This window comes from Aphelocoma coerulescens, chromosome 23 (genome assembly GCF_041296385.1).
Source record: "Aphelocoma coerulescens isolate FSJ_1873_10779 chromosome 23, UR_Acoe_1.0, whole genome shotgun sequence".
Lineage (NCBI taxonomy): Eukaryota > Metazoa > Chordata > Aves > Passeriformes > Corvidae > Aphelocoma > Aphelocoma coerulescens.
Window position 1 is genome coordinate 7,140,138 of NC_091036.1, and position 21,812 is coordinate 7,161,949.

General features: G+C 58.8%; 1 protein-coding gene across 3 annotated transcripts; it reads left to right on the forward strand.

Annotated features, from left to right (window-relative positions):
- The first annotated feature begins 6,613 nt into the window (after positions 1-6,613).
- LDLRAP1 (low density lipoprotein receptor adaptor protein 1) lies at positions 6,614-21,238 on the forward strand. Of its 3 annotated transcripts, XM_069036007.1 has the most exons (9): positions 6,614-6,748; positions 8,758-8,900; positions 10,338-10,450; positions 11,814-11,928; positions 14,327-14,399; positions 14,710-14,793; positions 16,039-16,169; positions 17,782-17,816; positions 19,332-21,238. In XM_069036007.1, exons 1-9 carry the CDS (start codon positions 6,664-6,666, stop codon positions 19,474-19,476), a joined length of 924 nt encoding a protein of 307 aa, XP_068892108.1. In that variant the 5' UTR covers positions 6,614-6,663; the 3' UTR covers positions 19,477-21,238. The 3 variants fall into 3 exon arrangements, with proteins under 3 accessions (XP_068892108.1, XP_068892106.1, XP_068892107.1); XM_069036005.1 differs by lacking the exons at positions 17,782-17,816; positions 19,332-21,238 and adding an exon at positions 16,320-17,772; XM_069036006.1 differs by lacking the exons at positions 17,782-17,816; positions 19,332-21,238 and adding an exon at positions 16,320-17,772 and having other exon boundaries at positions 16,042-16,169.
- Positions 21,239-21,812: the final 574 nt, after the last annotated feature.

The window sequence follows — 21,812 nt, forward strand, 5'->3', positions numbered from 1 at the left end:
CAGGGGCAAGAGGAGCCCATCCCAGGGCGGACAGGGGCACTGGGAGCCCATCCCAGGGCAGGCAGGGGCACTGGGAGCCCATCCCAGGGCGGGCAGGGGCACTGGGAGCCCATCCCAGGGTGGGCAGGGGCACTGGGAGCCCATCCCAGGGTGGGCAGGAGCACTGGGAGCCCATCCCAGGGCGGGCAGAGGCAATGGGAGCTCATCCCAAGGCGGGCAGGGGCACTGGGAGCCCATCCCAGGGTGGGCAGGAGCACTGGGAGCCCATCCCAGGGCGGGCAGGGGCAATGGGAGCCCATCCCAGGGCGGGCAGGGGCAAGAGGAGCCCATCCCAGGGCGGGCAGGGGCACTGGGAGCCCATCCCAGGGCGGGCAGGGGCACTGGGAGCCCATCCCAGGGTGGGCAGGGGCACTGGGAGCCCATCCCAGGGTGGGCAGGGGCAATAGGAGCCCATCCCAGGGCGGACAGGGGCACTGGGAGCCCATCCCAGGGCGGGCAGGAGCACTGGGAACCCATCCCAGGGCGGGCAGGGGCAATGGGAGCCCATCCCAGGGCGGGCAGGGGCACTGGGAGCGCTGGGCTTTTCCTTTGGCAGAGGAACACCCGGAGCCGAATGGGAATCCCGGCACCCAGAGGTGCAGCAGGGGATGGGAAGGAAACCCCCAGGCAGGAGGAGAAGCCCTCAGGGAGGTCTGGGTTTGATCCTGGGCACAGACAAGGCGTCGCTGGTGGGATCTGTTTGCTGGGAATGCCTCTCCTGCACCATCCCATGTCCCCTCTCCCTCTGCAGCGCCGATCCTCTTGTCTTTGGAGAGCTCGGGGTGCTGCATCACGGCCCCAGGCCCGGCAGTTTTAGGGATCAGGCTGTCAGCACATGGATAAAGGATCCTGGAAAGAGGATCTCAGTTCCCACTGAGTGACCTTTCCCACTGGGAATACAGACAAGAGCAGGGAATCACCCGGGGCTTGAGGAAGGAGCATTCACTGAGGCTGCAAGGGGCAGCCTGATGCTGCAGAGGACGTTTATTTCCTCAGCCCAAGCTGAAAACTCACAGCAGCTTCCCAGAGCTCATGGAATGAAGTGCTTGGAGGGGGCTCGGGAACATTTCACCTCTCCAGACTGAGAGGAAACATCCAGCAAAGGTCAGCCACAACTCCTCCCACACGGCACAGGAAACCTTGTCCTGACACAAGCCCCCAGCCCCTCTCCACAAACTGACTGCCCAAGGTCCCATCTGGATGCTGAATTGCTTGGAAATTGCTCTGCCCAAAACTCTCTTGCCATCGGTGTGCTCCAGCAAAACCTTTCCATCTCGGTGAGATGGCTTTTCCCATTGGAAACCTCTTTAGTTTTAATATTTCCTTGTCTGCTGGTGCTCCCTAGGTTCATGGCCTGCCCCAGGATTGTTCTGGCTGTGACCAGCGTGTGACAAGGTTTGAACAGGTCATGATTTGTGCACTGCTTTGGTACCCTGCAATGGAAGATGCCCCCTGCATTCCTGCACTGGGATTTCTCCCCCCATTTCTTCAGGATGCATTAAATGTGTGGGTGCTCCAGTTATTTCCTCTAACAGCTGATATTTTACCCTGCTGTATTTTTGTCTTTGCTGCATTATATAACGAGATGTGCCGGTGTCAGTCTGGGAGCTCCAGTGCTGTCAGTGAAACTAATCCAGTTTAACACGAGGCTGAGATGAGGCCTGAATTCCCGGTGATAAAAAGCAGAATTAACCCAAATAAGTGACTAAACTCCTGCTCCCTCTGTTCTAACCCTGGGAGAGCGAATTCCAGCCAACACCAGCTAACTTCCCCCCTCAGCTGCATCCCTGGTGTTTGCCAGGAGAGTTTGTACCCCGTGCTTCAACTCCCTGAAAGCTTTGGAGCCGAGGAATCCACAGGAGGAGCTGCAGGAGGAGCAACCCTCCCTTCATGCTGAGCAGCCTTTTTGGCGAGGAAGTTCACCACAAAACACAACATTTCCTGGGGAGCTCAGCTGGGCATGGCCGAGCTGCTCACTTGGCAAAGCGTGAAGAGCCCCAAGTGTGAGGGGTGGGGGAGGCTCCCGGGGCAAAATGGGATGTGCAGGGTCAACAGGAGGGGACAGAGACCCCTCTGAGGAGCGTTCCCCCTCTCTGAGGTGTGCTTCACCCTCGGGAGAGGAGACCTTCTCTGAGAATGAGCTCCGAGCAGGCCTTTAACTCCCAGGGGAAAACGAGCCCAATCCCTGCGCGGGGCCGCGGATTTTTGAGCCAAAACCTCCTGCCCTTGATGCCAGCCCTGCTCTGTGGGGTCAGGGGGGCTGTACTGGGCTGGGGAGGGCACAGCCCCTCCTGCCCCACGTGCTGGTGACCCCTGAGTGGGTCATTTGGCTGATGCCAAATGCCCAAAGGTGCTGCTGTGCCCAGCTGGACACAGGGCCCTCGCCCAGCTGCCCTCCCCGGGGCTCTGCTCCATCCCTGGGGCTCCAGCTGCCACCTGCCACGTCCTGGGGCAGCTCTGTCCCCTGGAGGATGCCCTGGAGCAGACGTGACCCTGGAGAAGGACGGGAAGGGACCATCCCAGCCCATCCCGAGGCTGCTCTCGCTCAGGGATGAGGGGGAGCTGAAGGGAAGCCCAGGATCTCTGCTGCCGGGCTCCCTGCCCAGCACCCAGGGCACCCTCAGCTCCGGTGGCTCGGCATTCCAGCAGTGCTGGTGTGCATTTTCCATCCCTCGTCCCTCCCGTGGCCACAAGGGCGTTTTTCTCTGCGAGGAAGGGGCTGCGGCTCCGTGTCAGGGTGTGCCAGGCACCTCCTGCCTCCAGCAGCAGCACAGCTGGCAGTGAGGGTGTTTTTCCCCTTTACAATTTGCTCCTCGGGTGTCAGATTTTTGGAGGCTGGCGCTGGCCACAGGGAGCAGCTGGGCTGGGGCATTTCCTCGGCAGGACAGGCCTCAGAGCAAATCCTGTGCAGATCTCCAAAAGAGAATGAGATTTACTGATGGTACCCCGAAGTCTGCGGGGCTGGGCTAATTAATAGATGGAATTTGGTAAGAGACATTAAATCTGCTTTCAGGTTTAAGGCAGGCTCTAATTGCTGGGGATTAGGAGATGATCTGAGCCATCCCCCGCGGTGTCTGAGCACCCCTGGAAGGAGGAAGCTGTGCAGGTGGTGCTGGGATGGAGCAGCCCTGGCCATCCCATCCCTGCAGCTTTCCCAAACTGCTCCCGTTTCCCCGCTCAGCTCAGCCCTGGCCCCTCTCTGACGAGGCTGGCAAGCTTTGATTGTAATTAAGCTGCTGCTGCTCCTTGCCCTGGGCCTGTTTTCCATCAGCAGGGGCAGCTCAGCTCAGCCTGGTGGTGCTGGGGATGGGAGAGAAACACGGGTGTGGTACAGGAGAGTCTGCAAGAAATAGAAAATCCAGGCTGTGGGGCTTGGGGGAGCAGGGGATAATTAGTAATGGTAATTAGGGTGTTAATTTGACATCCCCCATCTCTGCCTGATGGGGGGGAGCATCAGGGGGGGCTTTGCCTGTGGGATTTAGGCACAGCTCTGGAGCAGGGTGAGGATCCAGACCCGCTGGAACAGGGATAAGGGATGGAATATCCCAGAGAGGGGACTCCTGTTCTGGCCTGGCCTGGCTGCAGCTCCAGGTTCTTGAGGATGCTCAAACCCTTCCTGCTGTGTGGGAAACCCAGGATGGAAAGGCAGCCCCAGGCTGTGGCTCCCAGCACCCACTTGGCTGCTGCTAAAATGAGTGTTTGGTGTCAAAGCTCCTTCCTGTCTCCAGCCTGGTGCTTCCAGGGCATCCCAGCAGCATTCCAGGCCATCCCAGCAGCATTCCAGGCCATCCCAGAAGCATCCTGGCAGGGAAGGACCTCGGTGATGCTGGAGCTGGTCCCACTTGCAGCCCGGGGTGTTACACTGCAGCCCCTGGCACACTCAGATCCTTATTTGTGCAGTACTTGATGCCATCATATTTGTAATGCCCTTTCTCCATAGATCCCGAAGCATGTTAATTGACTCATTAACAAATTGTTAATGACTGTGGTAATTGGAGTCCTAAGCACTCCTATAAATTAGATTTACTGACAGTGAGGGGCTGGGGTGGTTTCATCGAGGCTCGGTGGGGTGAGCTGAGGTGATTCCTGAGCTGGGGGAGCAGCTCAGCCTCTCCTGGGGTGCTGCAGGGACCTGGGAGGAGCCGGGGGAATTTGGGGTTTCTGGGGACAGGGACGTCCCCCTCGCCAAGCTCTCGCTTCATCAGGGCCAGCAAATGTCAATGAGAGCACGTTTGGAGCTGCTGCCGTCATTTTCTCCTTAATGAAATGTCAGAGGAAGGGAAAACAGCGGCAAATGTCAGCAATTGGTCTTTTTATCACCCAGGAATTAGACGGGGCCCTCTCAGCCCTCAGATTTATGAGGAGGGAACCGTGGCTGGGTTTGGCCGTGGAAGGAGCTCGGATTCCCATCAGGGATCCCCTTTTAAGCACCCCCAGAGATGGTGATTTGCCACAACCGCACTTGGCTGAGAACACGAGGAGAGAGCAGAGCCTGGGGAGGGGGGGGTGTCCCCGGCTGGGGCAGCCTGGCTTTGCTGACTTCATTAATTAAAGCGGGGAGCAAACGAGCACCCACCCTCCTGCCGCGGCACCTGGAGCCAGGGCTGCACGTTCGTTTTAAAGATCGCTCCAAAAAAAAAAAATCAGGGACAGCCCCCACGGGCTGGGAAAACACATCAGCGGTGCGAAACATTGCAGAAGTTCCCCTGAAAAGCAGAAGTTTCCCTGAAAAGCTGCATTTATTTCATTGCACGCGCCGCGGTGGGGAGGAACTGGCCGGGATTTCTTGGTGTTTCCTGGATAGAAGAGGGGATGCTGGAGGTGAGGAGCTGCTGTACAACTGGAGCCGCAAACTCCTGCGTTTTGGTGACGCTGCCAGAGCTGGAAATAACCTTGGGAGGAGAGGGGACAATAAATGGGACACGGATGGGTGGCAGGAGGGTCAGCCCCGTGCTGCTCACCCGGGGAGAGAGCGAGGAGCTTTCCCCCAAAAATCGCTGCTCTGCAGGCTCAGCGCTCCATGAAACAAAAATAAATAAATAAATTTGCCTCTGCTTCCCCGGTCCTCAGGACCCGCCTGTCCCGGGATTTCTCCTCCCGGAGGAAAGCCGGGAATCCCCACCCAGGGAAATGGGCGTGGAGCAGCAGTTTCGGGCTGAGCTGCCTTCCTGGGGGAGGTGGCAATTGCAGTTTTTTCCCGCAGCAGGGATGTTTTACACTGCGATGGTGACTTCCAGGGGGCCACGTCCGAGACCTTGGATGGATTCAGTGGGAAAACTCCTCAGGATGAGGCAGCAGTGCCCCGGCGCTCTCAATAAAACCCCAGGGGAACAGGGGGACACCCCAAAAGGAGCTGCAGAGGTCAGCCAGAGGATGGTGGCAGCAGGAATTGTGAGGCTCTGTCCCCTTTGGGATGGTGGCCCGGTGGAATTGCCGTGGGCCTGAACTTCCCAGGTACTGGAAGTGGAACCCCCGGTGCAGTGAGGGCTGCTGGGGGGAAGCTGAGCTCATCCAGGATTTACACAAACATTTGAGCTCGGCTTAAGCCCCTGCAGCTTCCAGGTCTGAGAGGGAGCTTCCCGTCAGCAGAGATGCTTCCGGGGAGTTTTGCATGGAGCAGGATCTGTGGAAGTGCTGAAATGTGTTCCCGACACAGCGATTTTTGGGGGATTTTTGGTGTTTGCATGCTCTGAGCTCCGGGAAGTTTCTCCTTTCCGGTGTTGGTCACCGTCCCCAGCTCACCCTCACCTGCTCATATTCAAACCAGGCCCTAAATGGGGACAGACCAGCGGCTCCATCCCAGTTTAGACTGGGATTTCTGGATTCTCCCAGGGACTCCCGTCCCTCACTCAGCTCCCAGCTACAAACTGAGAGGGGAATGGTAAAATCGAACTAAAAGGGGGATTTTCAATTACACAAATGTTTCTGTGAATAATAGGCTTTGGGAGGCATTACTCTCCAAATCCCAAATACGGGGTTTAACCTCCTCATTATTATCCCTTTAATTTCGGAAAGCTTGTGAGGGCCTTAATCTTCCATTCAATTGCATCCAGGCCGAGCTCGGAGCGGTTGGTGACACGCAGGGGTGACGTGCTCAGGCTAAACTTCATCAAACAGGGTATCCAAACATCCCACCGCGTTTTCCCCTTCCAGGCTGGGGGGCACCAAACCCCTCATGGGGCAAGCACAACTTTTATGGGGTCACCTGAGCATGGGGCGAGTGGGGGGAGAGGCGGTCCTTGCCCTGAATTTGAGTGAGGAATGTGGCGACCCCCTTGGGAAAGGGGGGATCCGTATGGGGCGGGGGGTGTCTCTAGTGGGGAAGCTCGGTGGGGAGAAGCAGCCCCCGATTTTGGGGGCACTCGCAGCCCCCGGGTGTGGCCGGATCTCGGCGTCCCCGCAGCGCGGTCGGACCCGGGGGCCCCGCGGAGTTTTCGGGTCCCCGCGGAGTTTTGGGGTCCCCGTGGAGTTTTGGGGGCCCCGCGGAGTTTTGGGGGCCCCGGGCGGGGGTGGGCGTGGCACAGGGCGTGGCACGCTGACGTCAGCGCCTCATTTGCATGGCCCCGCCCCCGGACGCGGTCAGCGCTGGCGCCGCAGGAAAGTTTGCGGCGGGGCCGGGCCGGGATGGACGCGCTCAAGTCCGCGGGTCGGGCCCTGCTGAGGAGCCCCAGCGTCCACAAACCCTCGTGGGCCGGCGGGCGGCACAAGAGTGAGAGCCGGAGCCCCTTTTCCCCTCCCCGCACCCCCCTGTCCCGCACCCCGCGCTCCTTTCTCCGCTCCCCGGGCCCCGCGCACACTTTTCCCTCCTCTTTGCACCTTCTTTTCCCTCTGCTTTACGCCGTCCGCTCTCTCCTCTTCCTCCCACCGCCCTGCACTCCCTTTTTGCTTTACTTTGGGTCTCTCTCGCAGCTCTTCTTTCACTTTTAGCCCCACTTTTTGCGCCACCGCGTTGCGCACCCCTTCCCTTGCACCCCTTTCCCCGGGCAGCAGCGGGGCTGGGTGGGTGGCTGGAGCGGTGTCCCCGTGTCCCTGTCCCCGTGTCCCTGTCCCCAAGCCTGGCGCAAGGGCTGGAGCCCGGCGGGCACTTTGTGACCTCGTCCCGCTGCTGGCTTCGTCGCACGATCGATAGCCCCGTGGCGAGCGGCCACCCGGCCCCTGCCAGGCGCCCTCCCGGGCCAGGGGGGGGCCACCCCGCGCCCCCCGAGGCGGCATCGAACTTGTGGCTGCCGCTGATCCGATGGGATCGACCCGGCGTGCTGCACCTGGGATTAGGGATAAGCAGCAGCGGGGCACGGACGGGGCTGGCTTGGGGACATTTGGGGGGGGCTGTGTGACAGCTCTGGGGGCTGCCCCGCGTGGCCTTGCCCGGCAGGGATGTTCCTCGAGGCGCTGTGACCTTGCAAACCCCCCCGTGCCCTTTGCGGGGGTTCGGGGGTGGCGGTGAGGCTGTGCCCGGCCGCCCTTCCTCTCCGAACGCACCTCGGCGGCTGCAGCCAAAACCGCTTCGTTTCCGTCCCGGCGCTGCAGGTGGCATCGGGTGGTGCTCGGGGGGTCCCCCGGCTCAGGGATTTGGGACCAGTGCCCATCCTTGGCACGCAAACCACACCTGGGGGGACAGGAGGCACCCCCGGCTCCTGAGGAATCCTGGCACCCTCCGTTTCCAGCTGGGACGCCAGGGTGGCAGAGCACCCCGCCTGTCCTGGGCTGTTTCCTGCCCTCTCCAGGTGTGTTGGGTGAGAACCCCGCCTTCCTGGGGACCCCTCCCTCCCCTCTCCAGCCGGAGCTGTGTCCCAGGGCTCAGCCTGGGAGTGGGGGCAGGGTTTTTATGGTTTATCTCTCATCCTGCCTCCGCAGGGAGCCTGAGTCACCCGGGGTTGCTCCGGGGGCGTGCCCAGGTCCGCAGCATCCCCGCAGCCCTGCAGGTGTGCAGGGAGCTCTGGAGTTTGGCCCCACGGCCTGCAGGAGGCCGAGTTCAGGGCAGTGAAGCCTCAGGGCTGTGTTTTGTCTCTGGGAGCCTCATCCCTCCCAGATGTGGTTTCCCCTCCTTCCCCAGGGCTGTGGTTTCTTGCCCTCCTTCAGCACAAGTTGCACATCCTGGGGTGCCAGCTCCGTGTCTGGGAGTTGGCTCCTGCAGTGGAATTTCAGGCTTAGGAACTCCCACCTGACTTCCACCTTGGCCCCACACATGTCCCTGTATTTAGAACCCTCATTCCAACGTCCCCAGCACTTCAGGGCAGAGGCCAGTGGTGGTTTGCAGGGGGAGAGCAGAGACCTCTGCTCGTGAGGGGCTCCTCAGGGCTGTAGGTGACTGATTTGCCAGGTCACAGCTCCTCGCCTGCCCGGGCTTAGCAGCAAATCCCACCTTATCCTCCTTGTGTAGGTGATGCTTTGTAGGGTCAGTGGGTGGCACCGAGTCCTGCCCTGGGGTTCTGCCGTGGGCCTGGGTGCTCCCAGGTAAGCTGGTGGCTCCTAAAGGGTTGCTGCTGTTCGTTGTGGCTCGTGGAAAACGTTTTGGGCTTTGTTTTCGCTGCCTTGGAGAGCTGCAGGGGCTGCAGGGAGGCTCCCACGGGAGCACCTCGTGGCTGAAGTGCTGCTGCCTCCTCTCACAGCCCCATCTCCTCCTCCAAGCTCCCAGCACGGGGGTCCAGGCAGCAGCTGAACCCTCAGGGATGTTCCTGTGTGTGTGTGTGAGCCCAAGAGCCTCCCTTGTGTCTGCAGAGCTGCCCGAGAACTGGACGGACACGCGGGAGACGCTGCTGGAGGGGATGCTCTTCAGCCTCAAGTACATGGGCATGACCCTGGTGGAGCAGCCCAAGGGAGAGGAGCTCTCTGCAGCTGCTGTCAAAAGGATCGTGGCCACCGTGAGTGTCCCTGGGTGGCCCTGCCGGCCCTGCTCTTCTGGGGAGTCTCACTGGGAACAGTTTCAGAGCTGCAGCTGGGACTGGGGGGCTCAGGATTGCAGCTCCAGAGGGTTTGGGGTTGCAGCTCCAGCCCCTGCAGAGGTGTAGGTGGAACTGCAGACAGTTCCAGGCACTGGGAAGCCCTCGGGATCAGCCCAGGCTCTGGCCTGGGGCACGCTGGGGAAAGCTGGTGCGTGGCTGAGCTCTGGCTCCCCGTGATAAGCCCGGGTGACCCTGGGTGTGTGAGGAGGCACTGACCTGCTGCAGTCAGCCTGCCCCGGGGCTGGGTCCCCTCAGCAAGGCAGGGACAGCGTTTGGAGCGTGGCCAGCGCCGTTCTGGGCTTCCCTTCCCAGGATTTGGAGGGTTAAGGTGGGAAGGGAGCGGGACAGCTTGCTCCAGTTCCCAGCCAGCGCAGCCACTGTCCCACTGTAACCTCAGAGGGACGGATTTCCAGCCATCCCCCTGGTTCCCAGCCCTCCTCCAGCCCATTTCCAGCCATCCCCCTGGTTCCCAGCCCTCCTCCAGCTCATTTCCAGCCATCCCCCTGGTTCCCAGCCCTCCTCCAGCTCGGAGCCTCCCCAGCTCAGCAGGCTCCGGGTAAAATTAACACTTCTTTAAGCCCTTGTAAAAGTGAATGAGGCAGAGCCCCAGCTGAGCCCTTCAGCCTCGTAAAGCTCAATGGGCTGGGGAGCGCTGGATCCTCTCCTGGCACGTGCTGAGCTGGGAGTCGCTCCATGGAATGGGAGCTGCTGGCAGAGCCCTTCCCATCTGCTCTGAGCGACTGGGAATGGAGCCCTCGAATAAAGCCTCGGGGCTGGGGCAGCCTCAGAGGGGCAGGACTGCTTTGGGCATGGCTTTGAAGTCCCCAGGGAGTGGGGCTGAGGATTCCAGCCTGGAACTGGCTGGATTATTTCTTTTGGAAGGAAGCTGGGCAGCGAGCTGAGTGTGAGCTGCAGGCTGGAAGCACCAGGCCAGTGAATAAGAGAACGTGGCCCATAAAATTCTGGTTTTAATCAATGTCCTGAGCTTGGTGCAGGAGGTGCTTTGCCCCTGGAGCGGGGTTTGGCAGCACAGCCTGGGAGCCCAGGAGCCATCCTGCTCCCAGCACAGCTCCTGGTGGCCCCTTTGTCCAAAAGCAAAACTCGCAGGGTTTCACCAGAACTCAGCCACAGCAGCCCCCAGTTGGTGCTGGTGGCCCTGGGGACATCCCTTCGGAGGGGCTGGGCGGGCAGTGCCTGTGGGGTGGGTGGGGTGTGTGTCCCTGCCTGGTGAGTGCCAGCACAAATCTGGCAGCAGAACCAGTGATGCCAATGTGCATCCCCAGAGTCTGCTCACACACCTCTGGATGTGCCAGCCTTAAAAGCCTGGGGCTTCCCCTCCCTCTTTTCCTCCCAAAGGCAAAAGCAAGCGGGAAGAAACTGCAGAAGGTGACTCTGAAGGTGTCGCCCCGAGGGATTGTCCTGAATGACAGCAGCACCAACAAGCTCATCGAGAACATCTCCATTTACAGGTGGGTTTGGGGCTGCTCTCCTGGCTCTGTGCCCCGCTGGGTGGGCAGCAGAGGGGTGGGAAGGAAGGTGGGTGGTGAATTGAGGTAAATTTAGGGCTGGTGCAGTGAGGGTCCGGCAAGGCTGGGGTGCAGAGGGTGTCAGAGCATCCCTGAGCTGGGGCTGGTGTCAGGGCTGGGGTGACTTATCCCATCCCAGGGAATTCATTCCCATCCAGCATTGACCTGGGGGTGCTGGAGGAGCCATGTGCAGCACAGTGACCTGTCATGGCTTTGGCACAATTAGCAGCTTGACCAGGAGGTTTTGGGAGAAAGGAGTGAACTCCCCAGCGCCCCTTTAATGAACCCAGAGCTCAGCTCAGCTCTGGGAAACAGAATATGGGCCACTGGGCAGAGACAGCCTCGCATGGAACAAACTAACGTGGTGTAAATGAAGTTTGAATGTGGCTTTTTGGAACCCCAGCATCTGCTGGGAGCTGGGACCTTCCAGTGCCCTCCCTGCAACTCAGGGACAGCAGGAGCTGAAGGGGCAACATGGGGCCGTGGAGGAACTTCCACCAAACTTTTCCCCCTCTTTTTCCTGGGATTTTCTCTTTCTTTACCCCTCTTTGATCAGGGCAGAGGCTTTGCTGGCTGCCAGCCCTTCCCACCTTGCGCTAAACCTGTGCTCAGTCCTGCTGGGGATGATGCTGAGGGAGCCACAGAAGGGAGCTGAGCCCTCAGGCACAGCCTCAGCTCCCCAGTCTTCCCAGCCTGTTGCTCTTCTGGTTTGGCATTCCAGAATCATCCCTGCCCTGCCCAGGGGCTGGGAGAGACCCAGAGATCCTGGGGATGCTCAGTGAGGAGGCTGAGCCTCCCTCCCACGTTCCCTGAGCTCGGGGCATCCCGTGCGTGCTGCAGCTCCCAGAGCCTGAACTCAGCCTTTCCTGGGCACCCCTGCATCAACTTCTCTCCCTGCTCTGAGCCTGAAGATGAACTCCTAGGCTGAGAGCAGCTCCTTCCTCCTTCCTTATCCTCCAAGGAAAACCTTCTGAGTGAGTCTCTCTTCTGAAGGCAGAGCACTTGTGAGGTGCTGCTCTGCTGGGATCTTTCCCTTCTCCAACCTGTCCTTTCCCACAAGGTGAAACAAATTCTTCCTTCTCCTCTTCTCTCCCACCTCTCCTTGTGGTGCCCATGGATCTCACCCTGGCTTCTCTTACTGCCCAGCCCCTGGCATCAGCTCCTCCACTCTGGGAAGTTGTCCCCAAGCCTGGTGACATCCCTGTGCTCCCTGCATGGCCCCGGAGCTGGGCAGGCTCCTGCTGGCAGCCCCCAGGAGGGTTTGGAGCCTCTCCCCAGAGCTCAGAGCCCTCGTTGTGTCTTTCAGGATTTCCTACTGCACGGCAGACAAGACCCACGATAAAGTGTTTGCCTACATTGCCCAGAACCAGCTCAATGAGAACCTGGAGTGCCACGCCTTCCTCTGCACCAAGCGGAAAATGGTCAGTGCAGAGGAGCCGGCGGGGGTGGATGAGAGGAGGAGGAGGAGGAGGCAGAGAGGGGCTGCAGGGCTGAGATCGGGGCTCAGGCAGAGCCAGGGGCCCAGGGAGAGCTCCCAGTGTCCCTCCTGCTGCTGTTACCCTGCAGCTCATCCAGGCTGGATCCAGCCCCTTGTCTTGGCTGGGAAAGCCTCCCTGGGGTGAGGCTGAGAGGAGCTGACCCTGCACCAGCACCTGAAAGCCCCATCCCAGCTGCAGTCCTGGCTGCTGGGGCCCTGCCCTGCCCCACATCCCCCTCCCTGTGCTGCTGGAGCTCCCGAGCCCGGCGGGCAGAGAGGCTTTGGCAGGAGGTGCCCAGGGGACCCTGCTGGGGGCACCCAGCCAGCAGCTCCCGGCTCCCTGCCCTGGATCCTGGCCCTGCCCTGGATCCTGGCCCTGCCCTGCCCTGGAGGCTCTGTGGACAATTTTTAGTGGCATCTTTGTAGCTGGGGCCGTGTCCTCCCCATGGGAGACCCCGCTGTGTGCAGGGGATGGGGCTCAGGGGAGAGACCTGGTTGTGGGAAGAGTCTGGCTCTTGCTTTGAACCCTCCTGCTGGTTCAGTGCTCCAGGATGGGCAAGGACCTGGTGAAAAGAGAGGGGAGTGGGGTGAGGAGAGCCCTGGGGGTCTCTGGTGGAGCCAGAGCTGGGACTGAGCCCCTTCCCCGTGCCAGGAAGGGGCTTTAGGGGAGAGGAAGGACAGGTCAGACCCTTCTGCCCCAGAAATCCTTCCCCTGGTGCCTCTGGCAGGGCCCCGGTGGGGAATGGGGTGTCCCAGATCCCCTCTGTTCCTGCCCTGTGCATCCCAGCGTGGTCCTCAGCAGCATCCCTGTGCCTGGAGCTCGGCCACCAGGGCTCTGTTAATATTCTGTGCCTCTCCCAGCTCGTTTTTTTTCCTTGGAGAGAATAATGGGAGCTACAAGTTGTCTCTCCATTCCACGGCGTGTGCTCCCGTCCTTGCACGGCCAAGATAAGCCTCGCTCTGCAAATTAAAATTTAAATCTTCCTGCTGCTAAAAGAATTATCTCAGTGCTACATCAGCTCAGTGGCTCCTCCGCCAAATAAAGTTCTCCAAAAGCCTTTTGCGGCACAAAACTGGGAATAATTTCCTTTTTCCTGGTCTATAAAACACAGGAACGTCCTGCTGGTGAGGTGATCCCTGCTCCCAGCCTGGGAGCCAGCCCTCCCCAGGGCAGGGTCCCTGGATGTACCACAGCTCCCAGTCACTGGCATATAATTAGTCCATATTTTTAGTTCCTGGGTAATTCTCAACGGTAGCTGGGTCTATTAAACTTGATTCAGATGTGACAGCTTAAATTGTAAACAGCTGTGAGGAGTTTCATACTTAATTACCATATTTAAGGGGTTTTTTGCCATAAAGCATTTGCACTTCCATCAAGGATGTAAATAGCTCCGACATTCAAATGAGCTCTGCTGCTTCCCAGCCTTAATTGGCACTGATGGCTTTGGGGGTCTCCTCACCCCCCTGCCTGGGTTTTGGGTTTTTTTTCTGGGGTTTTTTTTGGCTGTACCCTGTGTGTGCCCCCTCCATATCCCCCCTGGGAGCTGCCAGGGGTGCAGGTTCCACCCCGGCTCTGGGTTTGTTTCATTCACAGCTTGGTCAAACAAACTCAGCCCCGAGGCTCGGGCAGTGCTGGGAGCGTTCCCCGTTCCCTCCCGGTGCTGGAGCTGCTCCTGAGCTCTGCCTGCTCCTCGTGGGAGTGGCATTTCTGTCACTGTGGCTACACCTGCAGCAGCTGGAGCAGCTTTGGTGCTGCTGCAGCTCAGGGAGGGCTGGCAGGGAGGGTGTCCCTGCTGCTGCCACCCCAGGCTGGCACGGGACAGACCCACACTTGGAGCATCCTGGAGCCTGTGGCCGTGCTGGGGTGTCCCTCCTGAGCTCTCCCAAGGGCTGATCCCAGGGGCTGATCCCAGGGGCTGATCCCAGGGAGATGTTGGTGGTTCTGGGGCTTCTCCATGGCAGCTGCAGCGGAATGAGCCCGGGGCTGGGTTTGGGTCACGCTGAGGGGTGGGGAGCAGGGAGAGCCCCCTCAGGGGCAGCTGCTCCTCCTCATCCATCAGCTCCATCCCTGTGACATCCCTGTGACATCCCTGTGACAGCCCTGTGACAGCCCTGTGACATCCCTGTCCCTGCCTTCCCCTCCTTCCCTGGCACCTGGGGACGTGTCTACAACGAGCTGCGTGTCCTACACGGAGCGAGCCTCTGCTCCCATCAATGTTTGATGGCTCTCCCAGCCTGGCAGGAGCAGGGACTGCTCAGATCCAGGTTAACACCACTCTGCAAAGCCAGTGCTCGCAGTCCCTGCCTGCCCCAGCAATGTCCTGCCTCTCTGTCCCCTGCAGGCTCAGGCTGTCACCCTCACTGTGGCTCAGGCCTTCAAAATCGCCTTCGAGTTCTGGCAGGCAGCAAAGGAAGGTGAGCTCTGTCCCCTCTTCACGTGGAAGTTCAGGGGGTGGCTCTGGTGTCTTTCCAGCTTTCAAGTGCCTTTTCCCCTCGCCTCCCAAATGTCCAGGTTTCTCTGACAGCCCTGTAAATCCAGCCAGCTTTTGGCTGTGCTCCTTTCCTGCTGAAGGGCCTCAGGTGCCTCAGAGCCCTGGCACTGCTGGGATTTTTGCTTTCATCTTCCATGAGATGATAGAAGCACCCAGAGGTGGCCTGGCCAAGCTGTCCCCATCCCTCCTCCCTAAAAGCTGGCAGGCAGTGATGGGGTTTCCTTCTTTTGCAGAGAAGGAGAAGCGGGAAAGGTCCATCCTGGAAGCAGAAGGGACGAGCAGCCCCAGCTCAGAAGCTCCTGCCCGTCCTGTCACACGTGAGCCACCACAGCAGAGCTGTGCTGGGGGATGGGGACAGCCTGAGGGATGGGGGATTCCCCCAAACAGGGATGGGGACAGCCTGAGGGATGGGGGATTCCCCCAGACAGGGATGGGGACAGCCTGAGGGATGGGGGATTCCCCCAAACAGGAATGGGGACAGCCTGAGGGATGGGGGATTCCCCCAAACAGGGCAGGGAACAGCCTGAAGGATTTTCCCTGAGCAGGGCAAGCTCCTGGGAGGGCTCTGAAGGCCAGGAGGAGCAGCACTTCAGGGTTCTTGGCTGCCAGCTGAGTGCTTCCTTCTCCCCCTTAAACATCTTCTGCTGCCACCCCAAATCCTGCCCCAGGCAAATTGGCTGTAATGTCCTTATGAGCTCAGCCTGGATCTGCACACCCCAAGCTCAGGTTTGGGGTTGTGTCAGACCCCAGACACTCCCCTGAGGGAGGGGAGGTGTGTGAAATAAAACAATTAAATAGTGAATCCCCTCACAGTTCGGGGCCTGGCCCTGGGTCCTCTGCTGCCTCCGAAGGGCAGGGCAGGGAGAAGTGGGACAAAAGGCTAATCCCTCCTCCCTGCTGGCCACGGAGATAAGAGGATTTGGCACGGAGAAAAATAGCATTGAACTGGGCTTGCTTCCAGGCTGGCACATCCTGCTTCTTCCTGGGAAGGCACAGGACTGGAGGAATCTCTCCCAAAGGGTGGCACATTGGGATAATCCAGCCTGGGGCTGCCATGGATGTAGGAATGGGCTCCAGCTTCTCCCTGGGGGATGCTCCAGAGCTGGGATGCTCCTGCATCCACCCCAGTGCAGGGTGCTGGGGAGGGTTGGAGGCTTCCCAAGGTCTGAACTTCCCCCAGGGCAGGATTTGCCCTCAGTCCTATAAAATACCGGGGCAGCTTTGTAAAGTGTTGTGGGCTGAGCTGAGGATGTCACCCAGGGGCTCTTCCCACCTGGGAATGGGACAGCCTGGGGCTCATCCTCAGCATCAGTGGGCACCCAGGAGCCTTCCCAAGGGCTGCATCCCCGCTGGGAGCTCCTCAGGTGCCTGACCTGGACACCCTGGATGAACCACAGCCCCCACTGGGGTGGGTGCAGCTCCTCAGTGCTCGGATTTGGGGCCGTCCTGGAGGAATTCGGAGCCGCCCTTTGATTGCACTCTTGAAGGGAAGCAGTTCCTGCAGGAAGGTTTGGCTGTGTCTCTGCTCCTCTCCCCTCATTCCCTCTCTGCTCTGCCCACAGCAGCAGCCACAGGGAACTTGCTGGACTTTGAGGACCCTGCCAGATCCCCCCTGGGCAGCAGCACAGAGTCCCCACAGCTGGACAACAGCGGCTTCGGGCCCAGCCCCTCGGTCAACAACAACGTGGTGTGGGTAAGGGACAGCCAGGAGTGCTCCAGCTCCCGTCCCGGGGCTTTTCCCGGGATAAACCCGGAGCTGTGGGGTGGCTGAGCTGCTCAGAGAGGTTTTGGAGATGCCCACAGCCGGGATCGCTGAGTGTTCAGTGCCTGCTGCCCTTTTTAGGTGTGGGGAAGAAACGAGCAGGACGCAAAGGCCCGTGAGGAACGCTGCTGTCAGGTCCTTGAATATTCCCTGTTCTGGAGCAGCATTTCTCAGGGGTTTGTCACTTACCTGAGAGACCACACAAGGGCTCTGTGCAGGGGCAGGAATCGTGACATTGATGGCTTTTGTTTACTGCTCACTAAACCAGGTCATATTTCATTATTACTCTGACTTCTCCCTGCTCCTGTTTGTGGCTGTGGGAGCTTGGATGGCTTCTTGGAAATGCCCTCAGTCCTCTGGCTTTAATTGTTTTGTGGATCTCTGATAGAAAAGTGATGGGGCAGCCCTGGGTGTGCATCCATCAGGGAGCCTCTCCATGCCCCAGTGCTCCATTGTCCCTTTCGGACTGGATGAGGGTGGGGTTATGTGGGATATTGGGAAGGAATTCCTCCCTGAGAGGGTGGGCAGGCCCTGGCACAGGCTGCCCAGAGCAGCTGTGGCTGCCCCTGGATCCCTGGCAGTGCCCAGGGCCAGGTTGGAGCACCCTGGGACAGTGGGAGGTGTCCCTGCCCTTGGCAGGAGTGGGAATGGGATGGGATTTAAGGTCCCTTCTCTTCAGATCATTCTGGGATTCTCTGATCCCCAACCAGGCTGGGGCTGACCCTTGAAGCCCCGCTTGACCTGGGGTCTCATCCCCACCACAGACCCCGTGCCTGCTGGATTTTGGGGAATTGCAGGATAAGTGCCTTTGCCTGGAGCCCATTCCTCGAGCCTGGCGGGCCTGAGGCTTTCCAGGTTAAACCTGAAGATCAGCTCTAAGCCCGAATCAAATCCTGGAGGCTTATCAGCAATCTCCAATCCCTGCCTGCTGACAGGGCTTTCATACTTCACTTATTAATTGCATTAAGTCTGTAAGTGCCTCACAGGATTTGGGGAACAGCCCGGTCTGTCCGTAGCAAAGCCCTCGCACCGAGCAGGGAAAACCTTCCTCCCAAGCAGCTCCAGTGCTTTCCCTGGGAAACCCTGGCAGCAGAGCAGAGATAAAGGCTCCCAGAGCTGCTTTTCATGTCCCCCCCTGTGCCAGTGCAGAGCTGCTCTCCGTGATGCTGATCCAGAAAAGCCCCAAGGGACTCCTGGAGCTCTGTCCAGGTCCCTCCTCGTGGCAGAAACTGCGGAGCTGGGAGAGCGAGGGGTGGGTTAATCCCTGTGCTCCACTCGTGGGGTGGATCTGGGGGCAGGATCAGCCTGTTTGGGGATGGAGGGAAAGGATCAAGCCCTGGGACCACCGGGAGTTCACCTTTTCCCCTGGAGCTCGGGCAGAGGAGAGGAGGCAGATTGCAGAGGAGGTGACTGAGGGACTCTGAAGCCAACAGACACAGATATTTTTTGTCTGCCTTGCTCGAGTGCAGAGCCAGATCTCTAAATACACTTTTGTGCAGTTCTCTTAGCAACTACTTGTCTCTCTTTTTATCTCTTAACAAAGGAAATGGATGATGGGCTCGACGAGGCGTTTTCAAGGTAATTCTCATCGCTCCCTTCACGAGTTCAGCACCGGGGAGCAGCCCCAGAGACTTGACTGGGGACTGGCTTTTAATAATGCTCCTTAATCTAATCAGGGCCATGATCTGACCTAGGCAGCTGCTCCATCAGTGCCTCAGCTGGTAATTGAAAGATAGGCTTTAAGGCTGCCTGATCAGCCAAATATTTTGACAACCTTTTAAGGATGGAGAGAGGCTGTGTGTGATAGGGAATTTAATTCCCCGAGCAGTTGGTGTGTCTGCTCCCACTCGCCGAGGCTTTTTCAGGCTGCTGGTCCCAGCTTCTGGCACTGGGGGCTTTGCTCTTCCTCAGCCCACAAACTCAGCCCTCAGTCAAACAGCCCTCAGTCCGTGGGGTTTATTCCTCTTTCTACTCCAAATTAAAGGCTTCCCTGCCCGTGCCTGCTGAGCCATCCAGCAAAGCCAAACAAACCCGTTTCCTTTCAGGTGGGTTTTCCTGCCTGTCCTGTGGGGTTGGTGGAGTTTATGTGGGTCCCATCCTCCTCTTCCTCCTCCTCTTCCTGCCCCTCGGGCTGAGAGGTGCTAGAGGAGGGAGTGAGGCAGGAGAAGGGTTTGCAGCAGTTCCTGCTCAGCCCTTGGGGTCTCGTTTGGCTCTCAGGGATGATTTACAGCTTCCCCTTCCCCGGCAGCCTCGTCCCAGGCTGTGGCTGATAACGGGGCTGATTGATGTCCTGGACTCTCTGTTTTCCTCGCCCCACTGGGTGCAGCAGATGTGGTTGTTTTTGGGGTTTGTTCTGCATTGCTGGATGCTGAGCTGTCACATCACCCTCGGCCCTCTGGTGACTCAGAGTTTGGGCTGCTCATCCTCCGGCGCTCCCGAAACCATTCCTGCCACATCATCACAGCTGCACATTGTCTTTCTTTATTAAAAATCAGGGCTCCATCTCAGGCTTTTTGGGACGTTGTGCCTCCCCCTGGATGAACCCCCAGATGGCTGAGTTAACCCCCAGCCCCGGTGCTGCAGTATTTTCACAGGGGGGATTTAAATCACACAACAACAAACTGGGGCTCCTTAGGTTTTGTGAAACATCTGGGCTGAGAAGCTCTCCCAGCTGCTCCTGGGGCTGGTAAACATCAGCTGAGCCTTCGGAGTCCCGAGCCAGGGAGCTGCTGCTGGGGCAGAGCTGAGGCACGGCCAGGGCTGAGGCACTGCTCCGAGGCTGCTCCTCTGGGGAGCAGAGGGCAGAGCCCAGGGGTGGCTCCGGGGAGGAGAACGCTGCTCTGCCAGGCCAGTCATCTGTGGGATGTCCAGCCTGCAAATTCCCGGGATGCTTGCAGGGGAATTGTTGAGAGAAGCCAGCAGCAAAGCTGCAACAGAGTTGAGAGTGCTGCGAATGTTCTGTGCCAGCTCCCCCCTCCTGAGAGTTTCCATTCCGCTGGAGGGTGTTGAAGCACGGAGCTGCAGCGCTGGGGGTGCAGCAGGCACGAAACCACCCGGGTTTGTGTTTCACTCTGTGCTTTTGTGCCCCCTCAGACTGGCCCAGTCGAGGACGAACCCGCAGGTGCTGGACACGGGGCTGACAGCTCAGGACATCCAGAGTGCAGAGACTCTGTCCCCTGTGGACTGGAACAAAATCGACCCCGGCACGGCAGAGAAGGACGATCTGTTCATGTTCTGAGGGCAGAGGCATCCAAGAGAAGAAAACCACTCGGAGCCTGTGGCCTGGATCGTGCTGTTCCGGGTGCTGTAAGCGGGGAACCCTCGCAGGGCTCTCCAGCAGCTCAGAGGGTGTCACAGCCCAGTTTAGACCAAAGCTTCAGAAACCTAACGCGGATTTTTGTACCTTGCTTTTATCTAAACCACGAGATGCTCTTGGAGGTATTTATTCACAGTTTACAGGTGTTCCTGGGAGGTGTGGAGAGCATCTGCAGCAGTGCCTGTCCCTGCCTGCAAACAGCCCGGCCACCACCAAAGCCCCTCCGTGAGCAGCCCCCAGCAAAGGGCTGCGGAGGCAAACGCAGCTCTGAGTGTTCCTAATCCACGGATTTGGGAACAACACATCACCTGCCTGGCCAGGGAGGGGGTTTGCAGCAGCTGCTGGCAGTGTGAAATCAGAGAGGGAGCAGAGCTGGAGCTTTTGTGTGAGTGTCTGTGGCACTCTCACAGCTGTCAGTCACCCCGCGGCTCCCGGCTCTCCACGTGGGAATTGACGCTTTTTAACCCAAAGACTCTGCCAAGTTTTGCACTTTAAAACTCGAACTGAAAGCGATGGTCCGAATTGTCAAGGTAAGCAGTGCCTGGAACTTCTCCTCAGAAGCTATTTACCCAAAAAGAACCCACCCTGGCAATGCTGCAGCTCTGGCTCAAAGCTGACCCCTCACCTCTGACCAACTCGAGATCCTAAAGCTCCGTTGCACCGTTGGCTTTAAAAGCAAAACCACCAGGGAGGAAGGATTTGTTTGGCTAAAATCTCTTGGAAAGGGCAGCTTGGGAGGCCCAGCAGCACCACAGATCCGTGTTCCCAGCTTGGGTTTGCCTGCCCAGGACTTGTTCCTGCCTCAAAGCCACGTGGTTGTTGCTCATTCTGTGGAGTTGGATCAGCAGGAGCAATACCTGGCTGTCCAGTTAGCATCAGGTGCCCCTCCCAGTGGTGCTCCCACCCCTTCTCCCTGACAGCCACAGCTCCCAGGGGGCTCAGGAAGCTCCATCTACCCCTGGAACTGAAAATCAGCAATGCAGGTATAAAGTTTATGCTAATCAAAAGATTAAGTTTAATGATCCTAAACAGTCTCACTGACATCTCGCAGTGTTTGTGGCCTTATGTGAAGTGTACTAATCTGTTTTATAGATTTGTAACTTGGGTTTGAAGCACTAATTCATTCCCCAGATAGCTCTTTAGAACTCCCCTAAAACTGCTCGCAGGAAGGGAAAAAACCCTCTCTTGTCAGCTGTAAGAATTCCTTGGGAAGCAGCTGAGTGACTCTGACTTAGATTGGAGATATTTCTTTCCCCCCCAAGTGTGAGTGTGAGGTGTTGAGGACTCGTGGAGCTGACTCATCACGGCTCTGATGGAACCTGTGCTCTGTGTGTCCTGCTCTGGGCTGTTTAAAGCAGCTCCTGTGTGCAGCAGCAGCCCCGCGGGATGGGAGGGACCTGCAGAGCTGTGCTGCAGGCACAGGGCAGGGACAGGAACCTGCTGCAGCAGCCCAGCAGTGCTGTAGGCAGCCCCTTGCCCCGAGCCCAGGGAGCTCTCATCTCCCCAGGAAGCTGTGGGATGGAGCGTGAAGGTTTCTCTGACCTTTCTCCTTTCCTAGAGACTCCAGCAGCAGATCCTGGAAATGCACAACACTGCCCTTGTGTGTTTAGAGTGCTTTTTTAAAGAAAACCTGACGCTGTAAAGAATATTCTGTACTGAGGGGAATAAAAACTCTGCCATTTTTGAAGCCTCTGTGCTGGGTGGCTTCATTTTATTTTCACCGTGCTCGCTTTAATGGGTGGCAGCTTTTGTGTCTCTGTTTGAGTTCTGCCCGTCCCTGATGCATGGCAGGATGTGATCAGAAACGTCCTGGGGAGGTGGTTCCAGAGCCATCCAAGTGGGGAGAGAGCTGCAGCTGGACCCTGAGCTGAGGTCTGCTCCCGAGGAATGCTGTGGGGCTGGATGTGGCCCCGTGGGATGCACAGAGGGAGCAGGACCCGTCCCTGTGTGGCTGCTTTGGCCTCCAGGTGAGGGTGTGAGGAGGGGGAAAAGAGGGGAGGTCGATGCTTCAGGCTCATCTGCGCGCAAAGAGGAACATCAAACCCCAAATCTCTTCACTGAAGGCGTTCCTGAGTCACAAAGTGCTTCCCTCTGGGGGCAGCTGAATTTGTGCAGGTGCCTTTTAGGTAAAGAGCCCAGCACAGCCCTGTGTGCTCAGCCCCCTGCAGCTCCCAGCTGCCCTCACCTCGGCTGGGAAGCACCTGGAGCATCCCTTTGGGGTGCTGGCAGATGGAACCCGCGGGTGCCACCCCGTCCCT

What these genes read in the sequence shown, in the direction of transcription:
- LDLRAP1 (XM_069036005.1), top strand. Translation starts at nt 6,664, where the DNA reads ATGGACGCGCTCAAGTCCGCGGGTCGGGCCCTGCTGAGGAGCCCCAGC. An exon ending in TCCTGCCCGTCCTGTCACAC is followed by an intron (nt 14,794 to 16,038) that starts GTGAGCCACCAC and finishes CTCTGCCCACAG; the next exon opens with CAGCAGCCACAGGGAACTTG. An exon ending in TCAACAACAACGTGGTGTGG is followed by an intron (nt 16,170 to 16,319) that starts GTAAGGGACAGC and finishes TGCCCTTTTTAG; the next exon opens with GTGTGGGGAAGAAACGAGCA.